We start from the raw sequence: 19,586 nt of genomic DNA, 5'->3' as shown, positions 1-19,586 counted from the left end.
CTTTGGGGCCCGGAAATACATCCTATGCAAACTCCCACTCAGATGCAAGTGTAACAGCCCCCCAGTCTGAGGTCCTTGTCGCCCTGGCCACCGGCGAGGCAAAGCTCATCGACTTCGTGTGCGGCACGGTCCTCCAGGACACCTTCTACACCCGAATGTCAGGTGAGCCCAAAGGCGGGGCCCAGCCGGGCAGCAGAGATTCCCCCTTTGCTGGCAGAGGGGGAAGAGGGAGGGAGCAAGGGGAAATCCTTCTGCAGCCGGCTGCAGCCAAGTTGCTTTCCGGCGGGGCAGGGGCTGCCTGTTGTGGAACGGGAGCTGGCTGGGAGGGAGCAGCACTCATCAGGGCCTGATGAGCTGCGCCCGTATCCCGTACGCACGTCGGAGTACAGCCCGCCGGAGTGGATCCTCTTTGGCTGCTACCATGGCCAGCCAGCTACCATCTGGTCCCTGGGCATCCTGCTCTATGAGCTGGTCTGTGGGCACCTTCCTTTCAACACGGATGAGGACATCATCCGGGGCCAGCTCTTCTTCCCGCCCCGGGTGTCTCAAGGTGGGGATGCGCCTTCAGGGCACGGGGGGGGGGGAGGGAAGGACGGGGTTGGCAGAGGGCAGGTGGCACGCAGGCGTCCTGCTCTTGCAGCTAGGGAGGAGGTTGATCTCCTGGGGTTAGCTGGAGGAGGTGGCACGTGTGCCTCTGGGCTGCTCTCGTCCGAAAGGGAGGATCGACGGGAAGGTTGGGGTGCAGCTTCCGAGCGCTCCTAGTGTGGCCTGGGCACCGTGGAATCTGGGAGAGCAGGGGCAGGAGCCTTGTCCCGCTGAGCAGCGGTTTCCGGTTTCTCTCCCCAGAGTGCCAGCACCTCATCCAGTGGTTTTTATCCATGGACCCTGTGCACAGGCCGTCCTTGGAAGACCTGTTTGAGCATTCTTGGCTGCAGGACCGTCACCTGTGGACCAGGAGACAGCAGAGGTCCATCCTTCTGCACAGTAGGATCCAGGAGCCCAGCAAGCACCAGCTGCACACGTCTCAGTCGTTCCGAGCGTTTCCCTGCGGCCGTGGCACGGAGGAGAGAGCGCAGCCAAGGAGATGCTTCCGCTGGTCCTCGGCAACTTCAGAGGAAGCGGCTCAGTGCTCCCCATCCTATTGGAGAAGTCGTGGCAGTGCGGTGAAGTTGCCACACACTGGAAAAGGGGAAACATCCCCCTGCAGCTCAATGGCATCGTGATGTCCCCGCAAGCCGAGGCACCGCCGGGGTGTTCTTCTGGAGCACGACCTGGAGCCGGACAACACCATCCTCGAGCTGGCCGCTGGCGGGGCAAAGCCGGTTGGCTTTGGTTGCGGCCCCTTCCTGGAGGACACGCTCTGCACCCCGACGAAATCAAGATGAGTCCACAGCCGGCGGAGGGGTGGGGGGATGCTCGTGGTTCCAGGCGTGGCAGGGCTCGGCCGGGCCAGGCGCCGGAGCTTCCCTGCTTGGCGGCGCTGGGGAATATTAATTTTTCCACCGGCCGCCAAGTTGCTTTTTGGCGGGATAGGGGACGGATGCTGTGCAGGGGGAGCCAGCGCCCGGCCTTGCTGACAGCTTCTGCCACCCAGCCTGGCCCGGGCTGGGGCGGGGGGAGCCAGCCTGGCAAAAGCATCCGTCCGTAGGGATGGGGGGCAGCAGAGGGGGGCGGGTTCCGAAGGCGTGCCCCAGCTGGTCTGCTTTGCAGGCCCTTGAGGAAGGGGAGGGCTTACGCGTGGGAAAGGTGGGGTTTTTCCCCAGCCGTGGAGAGCCTTAATGCTTGCATGGAGTGCTCAGATGCTCCCCAGGCCCGCAATACGGTGATAACCTTTGACACTTTTTCTTGCTTCCAGGTCTTGTTTTGAATTGACTTTCATGCAATCGTTCTTTGCTTTTTCCAGGAAGATTGCACCGGGTGCCCGGACCGCATGGGGAAGCGCTGGCACCCTCTGTGGAGTGCGTCCGGTGCCGGCGCTACCCCGGGGGGCCGCGGTCTGCGGGGCCATCGCCTTCAAGACGGACGAGGACCTCGTGCGGGATCGGCTCCTCTCCTGGCAGCAGGTCTCCAGAGGTGGGTACCCGGCGTCACAGCAACGGGTGGCAGAAGGGCTTCCGGCAGACGGCAGCGGGCACACGAGCATCCCGCTCTTGCAGCTGCTGAGGAGACTGCTCTGCCGTGTTTCAGTGGAGGAGGTGGAACATGGCCTGCCATGCTGCTCTCCTCTAGAAACGGAGAATTGGCACAGCCAGCAGCCTGGCCCGGGCACAGGCCCTGCTGGGACAGGGGGGACAGGAGCCCTGTCCGACTGACCGCGGCTTTCTGGTTTCTCTCCCCAGGGTGCCAGCACCTCAGGCACGGAAGCAGCACCGCTCGGCCTGCGAATCTGGGAGGGCTGGAGGGCAGCGGATGTTAATTTGCTGTCAAAAATAAATCTTGTTCTTGTCGTTGTCATCGGAGTTTTTCTTTCATCCTTTTCCAAGCTTTTGGCCCCTTCCTCCAGGGTAATTTTTTGGGTCCTTCCTCAGCCACTTGGTGGCCTTTGGCACGGAGGGTTAAGCAACGTGAAAATTTCAACAACAGCTCCTGTTGCCAACGGCAGCAGCCCCTTCGAGAAGCCGGAGCTGCCAGCCAGGCCCGCGTGTGCCTTGGAAAGGGGAGCGGTTTGCAGGGACGCAGTGGTCGCCCCGCTGCAAAAGCTGGGAGGAAATCAGAAGCGGCAAAATGCCATTTCGGCTCAACCCCCGCCCAAATACTTCTTCATCTTTCCCCTCTGCTCCAAGATAGGCAGGCAGGGCTGGACTCCGACAAGGTTCCAAGTTCTTTGTGCTCCCTGGCATCAAAGGGATCATGTAAACTCTTGTACGCAGTGACTGCGGTACAGCTACTGAAGGAAAAAAGGGAGTGTCACGAGATGGGACATCCTTCTTGTCTCCTTTGTCTCCCCAGGAGCCCCTCGGAAAGAGAAATGCCTGCAAGGGCTTTATCTGACTCCTTCCCAGCCAGCCCTTCCCTCCTCGCTCCCGGGTCTCGTTTGCTCCGCAGGCCTCATTAGCTCGCTAAACTCAGAGGAGTCCCGGTAGGAGAAAACGCTGCCTGGCGTGGTGCTGGTCGATCCCTGTCTCATCTTGATTCCATTCGCCCTGCTCCCCGCCCCCCCCCCAAGGGGGCCAAAGCATCCCCCCCAACCCCCCGGTGCTGCACCAGCTCCCGGGCACGTGTCCTCCTCCAGTCCTTGGCGGCCTCGGGGAGGCTCCAGAGTCCTGTGTTCGGGACAGCTGCTGCAGCACCCACCGCTGTGCCTGGGGGCAAACAGCGCCCAAGGAGCAGCTGCGCAAGTTCAGAGTCTGGAGCAGAATCCCCGGTGCACACAAGTGAGAGCTGGGATTTCAGGGGCTGCCAGGAGAAGCTGAATTCCTCTCCTCGCTGCCCTTTCTAGCCACGGCCACGCTGATGCAATCGGAAGAATTGCCCCTGCCCAGGCAGCTCTCAGGTAGAAGACTGGCTTTTGCTCCTCATGTTTCTGAGGGGCTAGCTGCCAATTCCTCCGGTTTTCCTTCCAATTAATAAGGGGTGATGACTATTTTTACTAGTTTATTACTATTTTTACTTCCTGCGGCTCCCTGTGAGCGAGGAAGCACCACAAACCCTCTCCCTCAAAGCCTTGAGGTACTGCCCAAGCAGAACTTTTTCATGCTCTTTCCTCCTGGTGATTTTACAATCTCGTCCACAGTCTGAAAGCAAACTGATGCTGTAGGCAAAAGCTTGACCTTGGAGCCCTGGGGCACTTTCTGTGCGTGTGTTTGTGTCCCCACGGCCTTCGGGTGAGTACGCTGAGGCCGAGGCCTGGGGCCCTCAGGATGGCGCCGGGGAGCCCCCGGGACAGCGGGGCGGGGCGGCAGAGGGCGGATTTCCCCCGAGCGAGCGAGGGAGCGGCGGGGAAAGGTGTCTCCCGTGGTACCTTAAGGCAGAAAGGCCCTGGGTCTCTGGGATGCAGGTAGCAAATCTCCCGTTGCTGGCTCCCACAGCCGATTCCAGGGCTGTGAGGTGGCGGAGGTGCTGGGTTCTGCTTTAATAGCTTGTCCCTTTGAGAAGCTTGTACGAATTGACCCAGATGCAAGCGTGCCACCCACGCCCCTCCGTCAGCCCATAGGCTTCCAGAAGCCCTTTGCTCCTTTCTTGGCTGCCTGGGTAATAAAACGTACTGAGATCTTTCTGTCTTCTTTGACTTGGTGCTACAGAAAGATTCCTGGGTGTCACTGCCAAGAGTGGAGCCACGGCTTTTTCATCTCTAAAAAAACCATTTTTTAGCAAGAGCAGCTCAACAGACAAGGGCTGGCTGTAACAAGGCGATTCCCCAGCTGTGTGCTGCCAAGGAATGTTAAAGGCTATTTGGCATCTTGCCTAGTAACAAAATGTGCAGGCTCTCCACGGAGAGGGTCTCTAGGCAGGAAAGGGAGGCATGGCCAGGGGGACCTTTACTCTGTGCTCTGGCTAAATTCAGGCAAAAGGCCCAGCAGCTGCAAGAGAGGTTTGCAGCACTGATCCCTAAAGACATCCACTTTCCTGAACAACCAACTCACCCCAGGACCCTGGGACTTCTATTCCATGACCCCTTCTAACTCTGCCATGAGGCTGTCATTCCTGGAAATGCAGAAGGCCAAGGCAGAGAAAAGTAAAATCACGTCCCCAAAATCCAATAGGTAGAAAAAGAAATTTGAGTCTTCTGCATGCCAGGCGCAGGATGAACACTAAAAAGCACTGGGTTCTGCTTTCCCAGCCTCAACATACTGAAAAGCCAGTGTAAGCTCTGTCACCTTAGAGTCAAAGCAGATAAACAATAGCTATAGAGAAATGGAAGCAAGAGTAAGAATGATCTGCCACAGCAGACTTTATTGCCGCTGTTTGGAGGCTGGTAATTTTTGCACAGTCATGGTAATTTCCACTGCAAAATGTGGTTATGTCCCCAAATCCTTCTGTCCCAGACAAAATGGGGCTGGGGTCATTGCCATGAAAAACATGCTTTGCCTCTAGAGTCAGCCAGAAGACAATTCCCTGTCCAGAATTGTCTGTTTTCAAGGTGGAAACAGATCATCTGTTCCTACTTAATTTAAAAACAGAAACTTGTGGCTGAAATCAATTTTTTTGGCTTTAATTTGCCACAGACACAGCCCTTGAATATAATTGCGTTAGACCAGGAAACAGTCTCCATTTTACCAGTAAATTATCAGTAAATAAATCAGGGTAGCTGTAGCATCAAGAAACAAAGTGAGGGATTGGACACCTGCTTCTCTGTCTAGACCTTTCTGTGACTTGCCAGAGGGTTGCAAGTGCTGAGAGCGGTGCTGGAACCTTCCCCAAAGCAGCTGCTGGAGGCAGAAGACTAAGAGTGTCCATCCCCTCATTATACCTATAGTGTTTTCCACGGGATAGGCAGAGGGTGAAACTCAGTCTTTCTCAGTTCTTAATGGACAAGACACCCTGCAGAGGATGTGTTTTGTGTCATAAATGATCCAAGGCACCTGGAAAGAAATTCCTTCTCATCTGCTTGACTCTGGAACAGCTATGCACTTTCTCTACACAATGCTGTCTCTCATGTTGCCCGTACACACCCAGCTTTCACTCCTTTTCTACTTGTGCAAGGTGTGCAAAAAGCAACGAGCTGAACTACCCATATCAACTAATGGTAATTAAATATTCCCACTCATCACTCTCTGTTTGCATCACACAGGAAAAAGTGTAGAGCAGTGGGATCTCAGGATTTACATGAGACATTCACCTTACTGACACCCAAATGTTCTCCAACTTTGCCCTTTTTTTGCAGTGGCAGTTTTCTGGCATTAACCCATTTCCTGTGAGCTACTGTTTAGAGGAAAGGAGCAAAGAGAAACAGCAATTTGGATCACAACTCATCCTGATCTCAAGCTCCTTTGCCTTCCTTTGAAAGTTCAAAGAACTGAGAAAGTCCCAGACTCTTGAGGGGATAGAAGGCCTGATACCTATAATGCAAAGCCAACTCATCACACGTATTTCCTTTACTGAAAATATGAATACAAAGATCACTGAAGACACTGGTTTCGGTCAAGGACAATAAATATGTTTAAAGCATGATTACAAGTAAAACAAATCAATTAAAGGTTTAACATTAGACTGTACAAAACACACCTCTAGACAGATGGAGCTTTCCCTTTATAAAATTGGAAAAATCATGGTCTGTGTCTCCAGTGGGGGGAAAAGCATCATGACCAGGTCTTACTGGCAAAACTGAGTGGGGAAACAAAAGCATACCGGCCCTTTGCAATAAGTGGCAACAGGTAAAATTGACTTTGGATCTCTTTTAATGAAGTTACAAAGGCAGTCTGACAAACAACCCATACATCACTCATGGACACACAGGGGTTTAGAAGAATTCAACAGCTCTGCTTTTCTAAGTGAAGCAATTGCCCCCAGGTTTGTCCTGTGATCCCACTGATATCTGACTACTTCACTGATCGGTGAAGATCAGCCTGTCTTAAGAGCCTTGCAGGCCTGGGGTCCTTCAGAAACTTCCTCCTTCCTGGCATTTCAGGCACTGAGCAAACAAGTGCCAGTTCTGTGGGCTGAATCGCTCCCTGAGCCACAAGCTTGCTGCACGTGAAGTAGAAAGCACTGTCACTGCACACCAGTGCTGTTGTTGATGAAAAATGCAAAGCTCAAGCTCATAGTGAAGAGGCAATTACTGCAGTTAGCAGAGGTAGTGGGTAGAAAAAAGAAATGGGGACCTCTGTGGACTGAAAATTTCAACTCTGGAAGGAAAATTTAAAGTTTCGATTTTAATTTAAAGCTTTCTATGAGTAGCCTGCTCAGTAAAGCACGGTATCCTTCTTTTCATAAGAAGTGCTCTTTCCAAGCCCTGCCTAGCTCTGTTTTTACCAGACTCAGGGTGCCATTACATGGGCTGGGCATGGGCTGTCAGCTGCAAGAGCCAATTGCAGAAGTGCAGTTTTACTAAGAAACTGAGGCTGCCCAGCACAAGCCATGTCCACTGCAGAACACTGTGTGGGCAGCACAGGAGTACCATGTGCTTTCTTGGAATATGCCAAGGGGGCTTCTGAACAGATGGACATCCCAAGCACCACACAGCTCAGCTGTGGAAATGAGGTTTGCATGGAAAGGACCTCAAAGACCATCTAGTTACAACCCCCCTGCCATGGGCAGGGACACCTTCCACTAGACCAGGTTGCTCAGAGCCCCATCCAGCCTGGCCTTGAATAGTTTCAGGGATGGGGCATCCACAACTTCCCGTCCACACCACAGCTGGTACAGCTGTGAATTTACTGTGCTTCTGCAGCTTCCTGGTCAGCCTGGAACTTCCTTGGCAGCCATGGTCTCTAAGGCCATGCAAGCTGAGACAACAGGGATGCAGGTGAGGGAGGGCACCCATCTCTCATATTCCCTGAGCAGAGGAATTGGATGACAAATGTCCCAATGCACCAAAGCACATTGCTCCTCACACAGACAGTGTTTGTGATACAGTTCAGATGAATTAAACCATGGGTCTGTGACCACTGGCACAACACGCATGGAAATTTCAGGTCACTAAGACAAGGAAATTCTATGTCCATAATGTAAGAAATGCTTTCTTGACTAAAAGGAAAGTGTGTAACCTTGTTCAAAAGTAATTTTTCTTCCTCCACACTGTTATTTCAGACTGCATGGAGACAACTTGTTTACACAAGGGAGTCTACTTTTTCTGTCAAAAAAATTAACTCTTGTTTGCTTCCCACTTGAAAATTACTTAATGAAGCAGGTTGAGTTTTTTCCTATTGCAATGGCAATAAAGTAGTGTCTATCTCCTAAAATATTAACATCTTGTCAACTCTATAAAACCTTCAAACCTTCTGATCTTCAACTTCCCAAAAAGTCCTCAGGTTGTCTACTTACCTTATGTAAAAATGCATTTCAATCAGAAGGATGGAATATTTAACAAAGCATGTATTCCTTACTGTATTATTCAGTCCCTAGAGATGTTTAAAATATTTTTTTAAAAAAGCAAATGCAGCTGGTGTCCTCAGAGGAATTCTGGGACCTAAGACAACACACCTGTCTTTGAGAACACATCATACTTCAAGAAGCCTGCTTCCCATTGTGGTACCAGAATCTCTGCTGGCCAAAAAATTTACCACTCCTTTCCCGTCCTACAGATCACCTACCCATTTCCCTCGTGCCTTTCCTGCCTCCAGTTAGGTGCACGAATTGTCTTTCCAGTACATAGTCCCACTAGAAAAAGCAGTGTTGCTCCAATTAAATTCAGGAGTAAGTAACCCTACTAGCAAATTCTTCTGTACAGCCCAAATATAAGGAGTGCTTCAACTGGAATGTGTTCATGATAAAACGAATCCAGAAATAAAACACTGACTATGTTAGTTACAATTTTGAAAGCATGGGAAATGCAAAGGCTATTCTTCCCTACTATTCTGAGGTTGCTGGTCTGGAATGCTGCTATTGCTTTCCCCAAGTCATCTAAGAGGCACTTTTTTTTAGTGGACTGTGCAGTTTGTGGGTACCCACAAGGCACTTAACTCTTTGGTAAATCAGCATGGCAGCAATGCACTGAGGACCTGTCGGAAGTCCAGTCATGGGCTTTGTGGCTCCTTTTTGCAGCTGGCAAGTGCTGGTGCTGGGTTACCTAGGTGGGACAGGAAGGGTCACAGGCTCCCCATCTCTGGGAAGTCCCAGGACACACTGTGGTAGGAAAATCCATATGAGGAAAGCCAAAGGAGGTATTAGAATAATGGGTAAAGTCAAGGAAGAATTATTGGACTAGCCACGTCCTTTTCATGTCCCTAGTAATGCATATGAAACACTTACTAGAATATCCAGAATTGCTGAAAAGGCACCACAGTTGCAGTGAAATACAGCTGCTTGGACTCAGACAGCCAAGCTGAAGGAAAAATGGAAGAAGTGCTTTCCAGGGCTTCTTTTAAAACAGCAAGAGGCATTGTATAAAAAACATTTCCCTGTACAATAACATTAAAATGAGGAACAGTAACATCTGCATCTTGCTTCAGCTCGTGTTAAATTTCAGCATAGCTCATGGAAACCACCAATGGCTGCTCTACAACAGCCCTGAGAGCAAGGAAAAGGAGTTCACTGACTGTGTAAGACTGCAGACTGCTCCTAGCTCTGTGCATCTCCAAGTATGTTACGGAGTGGAAAATCTTGTTCCCCTAGAAGGAAACAGTTTTTAAAAAGAGAACTATGCTGTTTGCCTGGTTATTTGAGACCTTCCACATTTCCAAAGGAGAGAAATTCCAGAGCCGCCTGTTATGAGGAACTCTTCTCCTTGTATTTCTGGTAAGCATTCAATATCTCCTTGACAACACTTGGATCATCAAGTGTGGTGACATCTCCCATGTTGCTTGATTGTTCAGTGACTACTTTCCTCAGCAGCCTTCTCATGATCTTCCCTGATCGGGTCTTAGGGAGGCGCTTTACCACCTGCAAAGAAGGGAAAGACACACCTTTCATAGAATTTGAGTCCTGCTGGAAACCACAAGGAAATTTGTCTGGACTATCCTAAGCCTGGCACACTTTTCATCGCCACAGCTCCTTTGAGGCTCCTGGGAAACAGACCATTGAGCACACTAGATTATGTCCAAGGAAAGGAGTGTCACAAGCATCAATTCCTTGTGCTATACATTTTATTCTTATTTTAAGTGAACTTTGTTCCCCATTGCCATGTCCAGGCTGGGTGCTGCTGGACGCAAAGCTCTTTTGGGAATCAGGTCCTGAATATGCTGTTAACTATTGAAATATAATTGCACATGAAAACTTAGGCATCAATGGTGACACAAATCTCAATACATTACCAGAACAGACAGAAATATATATATTCAGCTTTACAGGGCAGGAATATAAAGCAACACAATTCTGCACACCAGCTGCATGGTCTACTCAAGGGATATCTCCTGTCTGCTGATGTTTCTCTCTGCCTGGTATCTGTCAGCCTACACACCTTCCTTCATAACCAGAACAATCTTAAGTGCCTTGACTATGCCTCCTGGGAAGGATTTAGCAGCAAATTCAAAGGCTTTAGCATAAATCTGAGGCTGATGAAGAGTTCTCAGACACTGAGCAGAGACACCAACAGGTCTCACATTTTGCTACATAATCAGGCCAGTAGGCTACAAAACTCTATAGCATTAACTGACACACAAGGAAAAGGTTAGAGGACTTCTCTGCAGGACTACCCCGAAACATAGGGAAATGGAGGCATTCCCTTGCACACCTGCAAGTTCTGAAAGCTTCTCCAATCCACTGAGGATATCCTGGGCTGTTCCAAGTTGAAGGAGCCACCCTTGCCTGCTCCTGTTGTATTCTGTTACCTGGGCCTTGGTGTCCACCTTACATGCATGTGGCTAAAGCAGAGCCCCTCAAAGAAGTGTCTGGTCACTGTCTTCAAGAAGAGAGAAATGGATGCAGGCAGACCTTGGGGGACAGCTAAGGAGCAGCTTTGTGAACTACCCCCTAACATACAAAGGGATCTGCTGAAAGGAGGATGCTTGAGACAGAGCCTGGAGCTCATCAATACTTCCAGGGCCAGGCCTGCTGTGCAACAGAAACACAGCCAGTGCTTTGAGATCTGATGTTGATGCTAATTATCATTGCAAGCTAGCTGGGCAGTGTCACTGCCTCTCAGTGCCTCTCTCCCATGCAGACAGACCTGCACCTGTCCTCCCCCTGCCTGGATCCCTCCAGCCAGTTCTGTTTCCCTGCCTCTTTATCCTGCCAGAGGAGGACAACAGCAGCACTGCAGGTAGGACAGTGAGGGTTGCTTGATGTGACCATTTCCTGTTGCTGGTACCAGTTTCAGTCTCCCACTTACCAGAATGTGGTCAGGCACAGCATACTTTGCTATCTTGGAAGCCACTATGGTTTTGAGCTCTTCTTTGATATGGTCTACATGAGCTGTCTGCTCCTTTAGCACTATGAAAGCAAAGGCACCTGGAAGACAAATGAGCAGAAGCCACAAACCTCATATTAGATACTGTCTGGAAAGACCAAGGACGCTCATTCGAATGCCAGGGAAGGTTTCAAATAACTCCTATGCACCATCTAGGGACTGACAAGAAAATCATTGATCCTTTTTACAAAAGTGAGTCAAACTCCAGCCCTCAAATGATGGCCCAGCCTTTTCTCAGTATCTGTAACTGCTGTCAGTGACAATGACAAGAGAACATAAATTACCAAAGTGTTACTGGGATCAAAAGTTGGCCAGTGCAAATCAGCTATTCCCATTTTGTTCAAGGGACACTTCTAAGCACAATCCTGTAAAAGGAAGCTCTACCATATACATAAACACTGTGTATAAAAACAGTTTAGGGAGTAATACCCAGGCTAGGAAGATGTAGCTATTTTCATATCTGTCTTTGTCTCTTGGGGCTGCAGTGCCAGTCAGCCTAAGAATAACTGCCCTCCCATTCCCTCAGCATCTCCTAACATGCAGCCTGGGTTAGAATTTAAGGGAAGTATATGCAGATGTCATGTCAGGACACTGCTTTTCACATACCTTCTCCTTTGATTTTATGTGGATACCCAACCACAGCCGTCTCGGGGACCTCAGGGTGATCAGCCTTCACAAAAAGTCAAACAAAAATACACAAATCATAACTGCTTCAAGCCCTACAGAGTTTGTGGCAGTTGCTCTACAAACAAAACACCTTGCCATATCTTGCTCTCCGCTTGCCAGATCCTGCTGAAAGCACAACAGGAAAACTGGATGCCAACTTCCTACTGCAGGGTCAGCTGGTGGCCATGGCCATGGCCACGTCTCAGGGACTAGCCCTGTACTGGCCCTGCTTTTATACACACAAGTAAGTACCCCTACATCCACTGCTAAGCCCACTGCACACCAAGCTGAATTTGCAACAGCTGGAAACCCTCTTTCTCTTTCTTTGTGCATGACTGTGGATCCAAGTGGTGACTGGCCACTGCCAAATCACAAGGAAAAGCAGTCTTGCAGTGCTCAGTGCTACAGAGAACTGTGGCCAGCAGAGGTAGAAAGTGAAGCAGCCAACATCACAGTCCACACTGGCCCGGTGTTTATAAGTGCCCAAAGCACATCAGAAGGCAGAAAGAATCAGATTTCTTCATTCCCTGACCCAAACGCACTTTTGTTATTACGCTACACAACAATGATTACTTCTGTTGCACTGCAGAGTTTAATTTAACATTCTTCTGCAGTAAGATGACAGTTTGGGTGCACGGACCAGAAGAAACAACATACCTGCATCCCACACCAAAGAATGGATTATGTTATCTTAAATTAGATTAAAATATGAAAGTAAACATCACAGAGCAATCTAGGCACATAATATATTTGCATTTCCACATGCATACACATACACAGATTGTGAGAGGAACTGGATCCTATAGCTATGATCAGAAACCTGCACAGACAAAAGAATTACTCACAGAGGACAAAGTAGGATCCTGTGTTCCGTGTGAACACAGCTCAGGTTCATCAGATGTTGCATTTAAGTGCCATTTGCAGGCAAGGCATATAATATAGAGATAAATATACAGGTCAAGCTTTAAATATAAACACTCTGAGGACCTTTTGTTTTCAATTCCCTGAGATACTATTTTCTCTCAAAATGACAGGCTAGCTTTGCAGCTGATATAAATTAAGGTTGCTTTATGTTAAACACTGCCAAATTCTCAGGCATACTCAGCTTGTGCAGATGAGCAAGAACCACAGGTTTAGGAAGGAGAGGTCAGGTTTTAGCAAAAGAGAAGGAAGAAATAGGAGAGACACTTATGGAGGGTCCACCAGCATCCAGAACGACAACTGCAACAGCACAACATCACTGAGAGGAAACACAGCTCTGACAGCTCAATTGCAGGGAGTGTCCACAGTGTGGCTCCTCTCACTTGCTCATTTTTTGTCTCCTCCACAAGGGAGCTGTTTCCTCTTGCTCCTCTGCTATTCATTGTGCACCAAGCTGTGTCTATGCAGGGGCAAGGGTTTGAAGGCAAGAGACAAAGCTGCTTTGAAAGGGTCACCCTACCCCACAGGTATGCCCTGTCAAGGGACCTCTACCTGCTTGGAACTTACCATTGCATCTTCTATTTCTGCTGTCCCCAGCCTGTGTCCACTTATGTTAATGATATCATCCATGCGCCCTGTTATCTGGTAATAGCCTTTCTGGCTCCTGTGAGCACCATCCCCTGTGAAGTAGTAACCTGCAGCAAAGACACAGGGCTGATCAGCAGCAGCAAGTGTACCAGTTTGGGGCTCTGGTGCAGGACAGACCATGCCACAGGATGGCAAGCAGGGCACGGTGGATCGGGCAGCTTGGAGGCCTTCACAAGCTCACAGCTGTGGGACCTGCCTCACGCCATTTCCTCACGCCATTTCCTCACACCTTTCACTTGCCTCTGCCATCCCTGACCCTCCTCTGCTCTACCTGGGCTGTGCTGGCTCCTAATAAGCCCCTGAATAGCACCAAGGCAGTGGAGCTCAGATCTCTGCCAAGACGGACAAATCACTGTAGGCAATCAGCAGCAACCAGTGGCTGACGTTCCTACAGTAAAACCAAGCCCAGCAACACAACCCAGCGATGCTCAGTTGGATTTACAGAACCAAGAGGGGCTTTCTGATCTCCCTAGGCTTCACATGCCTACATCTGCACAGCAGCTGTGTGCTCAGGCCTCTTGGTGCACACAGCACTAAGATAAAACCACTTCAAATGCCATTTGCCACAGGCTACTGGTCAAGCTCAGAACTGCTGCTGGCTACACCTCAGCACGCATGGAAAACTACAACTGTTCAGCTGAAAAGGAGCAGTTCTATTACACTTTGTATATGGGAACACTGCCAATTTTTTTAATCACTTACACTAGGATGGATGAAAAGCCATTTTCCCTCCCAGCTAACAAAGATTTAGATATCAGATAACAGTAACTCTCTAGGGTATGAGTGTGGGAGAAAAACTGCTATCAGATTAGCTAAAAAAGCCCCAAACCACCCCATGATAAGCATGGAGTGTCTAAAATCTGACGGAAACTGAAAAAGACCCAGGGTTTCCTAGAAACTCCAGTGTCACTGAAGACGCATCCAGTAACACAGATCGTGTTGGCTCTTCACCAAGGCCATGTCTGCATCTGAATTGTTCCAGTGGCACATCTGAGAAGCAGCAGGCAGCTACTGCTGTGAAATCTGAAGGTGGTTCTTGCCAGGACCCATTATTGCCCTATTCATGGACTTTCAGTCATGTTTTCTGCCTTTCCAGATCAATTAAACAACTATCAACTAAATATCAACAAGACATCAGATGTAAATGTAGTGAGTAATAAGGGACTATGAGGTCATTCAATTTCTAGTACCAGTTTCTCATTCTTATTATCCAGCCCATTTTGTACAGTTTTCAGGATTGCCTAATTCTTGCCTACCCCTGTAGCTTTCAAATCCCTTTCAGTTGCTCTCCTGAGTGAAGACAGTTGTCATGTCCAATGTCCTACAAAAAATGTTTCCCTGCCACTTCTAGTTACTTACCAGACACAACTTGACCACATTTTAAAAAGGAAGGTTGTAACACAGGGTTGAGATTCAGTGATGCAGGAGGTATTTCCCATCCTTTCCTATCCTTTTTCCAACTGAGACACAAAGCTCCAAAGAAAAGGTATTTGGACTTTAAAGCTTAGGCATTAAAGTTTTCTGAAAATACATCCTTTTTGACAGCTAGAAAGGTCAACACTACCTAAAACCATCAGGGCATGCTTGCAACATGTGACACACCCCCCCAAACCACAATCTGGATGGTCCAGAAATATCAGAAAGTAATGCTGAAAATATTCAGTGTGCTTATACCGCAGTGAAACTGTCTTCCCTTTGCACTTTTCTTACCTGGGTAGGCTTTGAAATAGGCATCAATAAAGCGCTGGTGATCTCCATAGATCGTCCTTGCCATGCCAGGCCATGGCTGGGCAATGCAGAGCGCACCAGACACATCATTGCCCTCTATAACCTCTCCCTGCAGGTTCAAGCACAGGAAGGATGAACAGGTGAACGAAAGACGAATAGTGAAGAGCTTCTGTGTCATTGGTCTGGCAAGAGTCACCCTGTTGCTCACTACAGACTGCCAGTGGAGAGTCACAAGTGGAGAAAATAAACGTAAACAACTCTTCTAGACACTTGCAGTGCCCTGTTGGCAGTCTGTATGGATAACTGAGATAGGTGCTCGCTCTCTCTCTTTCTCTCTCTCTATATATATGTATATCTAAATTGCTCATCTATTCTACCATTTTAATGGAGAAACAAGCATCCTTCTGGATCCTGTTCCTTTGCTGTCCAAAAGATCATTGAAGCAGAAACACACGCCAGCTTCTCATTTGGGCACCCAGCACAGCTCCAACTCACATTCTCATCCATCAGCACAGGCACAATCCCAAAGAAAGGTCTCATAGCCATAGCTGGAATTATCTCAGCTTTCTCCTCTGAGGGCCGTGGGGCAATGCAGATGCCACCAGTTTCTGGAAAAAAAATGAAAACCAAAACATAGGTAGTCCATCCAGTGCTGGATGAAAGCAAATTCCAGCTGTTCTTAGGTCAAGAAGAAAACAGTGAAGCCACCTTGCAAGAAAGAGCCCCTGGGAAAGGCTTCTGCAGGACCAAGAAGCACAGACATCTGAAAGCAGCACAGGCCTGGCATGGGCAGTACTCAGCAGCCCCATTTCCTACCACAGAAGTGCTTTTACAGGGAAAGCATAAGCATGTCAGGGGATTTATCTCCCACTAGTGTTTCTATAGCTGTCTAAGGTTAGCAGGAAAAGTACTTCAGGAGTCTGAATTACTGTTATTACAGAGTATGAGATTAACCCACCCCTTACAGGCAGGTTGAGCTTATCTTCTAGTCAAAATTGAACCTTTTAATCATCCTTTTTCATTCCTGCTGGGATGAACATTCAATCAGACTCTGACCTTAATGAGGTCTTTTGTATTCTAAATCTAATTCAGAAATACAAGAGAGAAACAAAAACAAAGGAGAATAAGGCCTTTAAAAATACAGCTCTATAAATAAAGATATGTTCTGCCACATGAAGAGTGCATTCCTCTACTGGCTTTACTCAGGTTGTGAAAACTGAAACCAGGGGTTGGAAAGGCTGAATTTGACCCTGAATTTGCATCCAGCTACAAAGAAGGGTCTTTAATGGACTCTAAGCTTTAGATCTGCAGCAAATGGTTTCACATGTGGCTTACACATAGAAATATTTCCCATTTCATTGATGGGCGTGCATTCACTTCATGTTTCTGTTAATTTTGAAAAGGGGAGCTTGAATTTCTTCAGGAAAAAGCACCCCAGACACCTGCTGTTCTCTATTTGCACAGACAAAATCTGCATCAGAACAGGGACTGTGATTAAACTGAAGGTTGCTCTTCCTAAGCTAGTACTCATCCTGAATACAGCAGTGAGAGCTGTGTTTCAACATGGTGTTTGCCACATCCTACACATCCTGAAGCCAGCTGCACGCAAAGTCTCACTCCTGAGGGAGCTGCATGGTAGCAAAGGTGCCTTAAAAATTATTTGCATGGTGAACACCTATTATAAATTGGTTTAGAAGTACAAATTTTAGCCACTGACAGATGATATCAAGCAAAAACATCTAGGCTCTACCCTGCCCTTATGAAGCCTTTCTCTTCAGAGGCAGAGCTGGCAGAGAAAGGTGTGCTTCCACATTACCTGCGCCCACGCTGTCAACAGAGCGCAAACCCACCAAGACCTCAGGCAAGGACAGCAAAGTCTGAGCAGGGGATGGGTGCTTTGAACCAGGCTCCCCTCTGCCATGCAGAGATCCCATCCGGCAGCAGAGTAGAGCAAGTGCTCTCTGCCACCACAAACTGATTGGAGTGCCTGTTTTGGGGGGAATCTGTTTCAGAAGCACCAGGCCAGTCTAAATTGATGTGAGATGATGCAAACAACAAAAGCTTCCAGGGTCTGTTCAGAGATGTCTTTCAAAACCAGCTTCTGTTCACGGCTGTTCTTTTGTTTGTGAAATCAGTGACAAAAGTGAAAATACCTAGTGTCTTTTCTGCATCGTGAAGAACTACACCTAAAACTCAAACACAGCTTTGGTTCTGTTACTGTCAATCACAATCTGGTGTCTCAACAGCAAGAGCCATAGGAATTTTTCATCTGCACACACCACACTATTTCAATTGTTTCTCATAATTGCTCTCTCACTCATTTGCCTCATCCAAAAACTTTAAAGTAGATTCTTAAATCACCATTAGCTGATGCCTGCCAGGCTTTATTAGCTGGCAACAGGTTGCTGCTCCAGAGAGCAGTGTCCCGTGGAGGACACGGCACACAGCAGCACAATTAACCAGCTATACAGAAATTGCATAGGAAAGGTGACACTGCAGGACCACAGCCAGCATCCATCACATTGTTCCTGTGATCTCTTCCCACACTCCTTTTACGTTCAAATGGCATATATAATCTTTCCAAGATTAACTTGGCTTCCTCTTTATTAAAGCATCAACTGTGGAAAAAGATTGATTCCACTTTCTATTAAAATCAATGTCATTAATATTTATCATTATATTATGCTTCCAGGAGCTGGTGACTGTTTACCTGTAAAGCTATGCCTGGTTCAAGGTAAGACCAAGCACTCTGCTCTAGCAGACTGTACAGGGAATGTTTTTTTACCTCTTACCTGACAGTTGTTGCTCCAAAATCCCAGGAGAAATACAATTTAATACAACATCTAACCCTGTACTTTGGTGGAAATAGACAACACAGCACAAACACTACATGCACCGGTTAACAAACCAACCAAAAAATGTTAGGGCAAAACTGGATTCTTCTCAATTATGTCAATGTGCGGCAATCAACTGTTTCTCCATGGTGTTTTCTTTCAGAGCAGAGAGGAGGAAAGAATGATGAGGAAAGACCTAGCCAGCCAGCTTTCCTTCTGCTCAGCATGTAGGAGCCCAGAAGATTTAAGAGATCAGTAGCTGAAGTAGATAGCAGTTAACATTGCTGCTCTGAATTCTGAGGTGGTTTTATTTCAAATCTGAAAATGAAAAAAAGAGCCTGCAAGCCTGGTCTGGATTAAATGGAACTTGGTTGTGTGCCAGAAGAAAATTCATCACACTGAGATAGAGAGCCTGCTAGCAGGAATAAGGAAGAAATCAGGAGCAGCTTGACTGGAAAGGGAATGAATATTCTGCTCAATGGCAGTTTAAGACTATTTTTCAGCAGAGGCAGAATGCCAGCAGCTGTGCTCCTGTCTCCATGGCAAACTGGATCTCACGACTTCAGAAGGACATATTGCAAGGCACCTTTAGCAACTCCTGGGTGTTGGTGCTCAGAAAAGAGAAGACTGGGTGCTGAGGAAGGAGCCAGGAAGGAGCTGCAGGACTCCTTCGAGCAGAGGGCCCCACCAGGCAGCACAACCCCAGTCTGGGTACAGCACGTGGCCTCTCTCTGTTGCTGGCTAGGGAGGCCAGGAGGCAGAGGCCAGCTCTGCTCCAGCTGGACTGGGATCTGAGACAGCCAGTCACTGTGTCCAGCAGCTTGTACACGGCAAACAAGCCTTAACTAATGCACACAGATGGGCCAAGCATGTTGCCAATACACAAGTGCATCCTTTTTGAGGCATCAAAGGTCCAGGGCCAAAGCAACTACGGAATATCAATTCAATCATGGGAGAAGGTGCTCCCCAGCAGCCCTGCTGGGTGACAGCCACTGTCCTCCAGCCATCTGATGGGCAGCCAGCAAGTCTCTCTCACTCTGTCCTTTCCAATCTTCCAGAGCAGTTGCACAAGGTCCCTTTGACTACACAGCTTAGTTTTCCATCCTCTTCTGACCATTCCCAGGAAGGAAGACAAAGCACACCTAAGTACAGATTGTGGCTATGTGGTGCTTTCAGTGCTTTTGCATGACAAGACAATGACAAGGTCAGTACAGCTGGATAAACTGAAAATGAGTTTTGCAATTCAAGCTTACTATTCCCAGCTTTGCCCAGAAATTCAATCCCTGCCTCATATTTCTAGCAGCAACTGGCATTTACCAGCACTCAAAATATCAAAGAACATTTAGAGGAAAACAAAAAACCCAACATTGCCATTGCTTTTACACGTTGTTACATTGCTGTTATGTGCAGAAACTCCCCAGTGACTTTTCAAAGCTGGTCCAAATGCCAGGAGGGTTTTTTTGACAGACTTGTTAGATCAAACTGAAATGTGCTAATCCCTCTCTCCCTACCAGCAACCTGTTAATGACCAGGGTCCCCCATGCCCCCCAAAGCTGCCTCTTACCTGTCTGCCACCATGTGTCCACAAGGGTACAGCGCCCTTCTCCCACCACCTGGTAGAACCACTGCCAAGCTTCCTTGTTGATGGGCTCTCCCACTAGACCAAAACAAGAAAGAAAACAACCTGAGACCCAAGAGACTGCGGGCAGTTCATTCTCCCTCTTGGTGTACAACAAGCTGAACGCATGATCTCCAGGCAGAATGCTTCCAGCACTTTTGCTGTGATGCACAAAGGACTGCGATGCACTCATGTAACTGAGGACTGACTTTTTCCAGAAGGACCA

At 48.3% G+C, this 19,586-nt stretch overlaps 1 protein-coding gene and 1 long non-coding RNA gene across 2 annotated transcripts in view; one reads left to right on the top strand and one right to left on the bottom strand.

The window, feature by feature from the left end:
• The first annotated feature begins 385 nt into the window (after nt 1-385).
• Nucleotides 386-2,454, top strand: LOC121666411. Its single transcript, XR_006016660.1, has 3 exons — nt 386-550; nt 847-2,073; nt 2,340-2,454. It is a non-coding gene; the product is annotated as an uncharacterized LOC121666411 (long non-coding RNA).
• A 3,866-nt stretch (nt 2,455-6,320) lies between these two features.
• The window catches only part of ACSS1 (acyl-CoA synthetase short chain family member 1), a 30,442-nt gene continuing 17,176 nt past the window's right edge, over nt 6,321-19,586 (bottom strand). The window contains exons 8-14 of the mRNA XM_042031911.1: nt 19,307-19,399; nt 15,404-15,516; nt 14,891-15,017; nt 13,100-13,227; nt 11,552-11,615; nt 10,868-10,986; nt 6,321-9,480 (exon numbers count right to left, since the gene is read on the bottom strand). Coding sequence (XP_041887845.1) covers nt 9,307-9,480; nt 10,868-10,986; nt 11,552-11,615; nt 13,100-13,227; nt 14,891-15,017; nt 15,404-15,516; nt 19,307-19,399 — 818 coding nt within the window. The 3' untranslated portion in view covers nt 6,321-9,306. The remainder of the gene's footprint in view (nt 9,481-10,867; nt 10,987-11,551; nt 11,616-13,099; nt 13,228-14,890; nt 15,018-15,403; nt 15,517-19,306; nt 19,400-19,586) is intronic.

The sequence above is a fragment of the Corvus kubaryi genome, unplaced genomic scaffold (assembly GCF_017639235.1).
Source record: "Corvus kubaryi isolate FWS band 111438036 unplaced genomic scaffold, C.kubaryi_AGA036_p1.0 37347, whole genome shotgun sequence".
NCBI lineage: Eukaryota > Metazoa > Chordata > Aves > Passeriformes > Corvidae > Corvus > Corvus kubaryi.
Note: the sequence above shows the minus strand (reverse complement) of the source record. Positions and strands in the feature narration are given on the sequence as shown.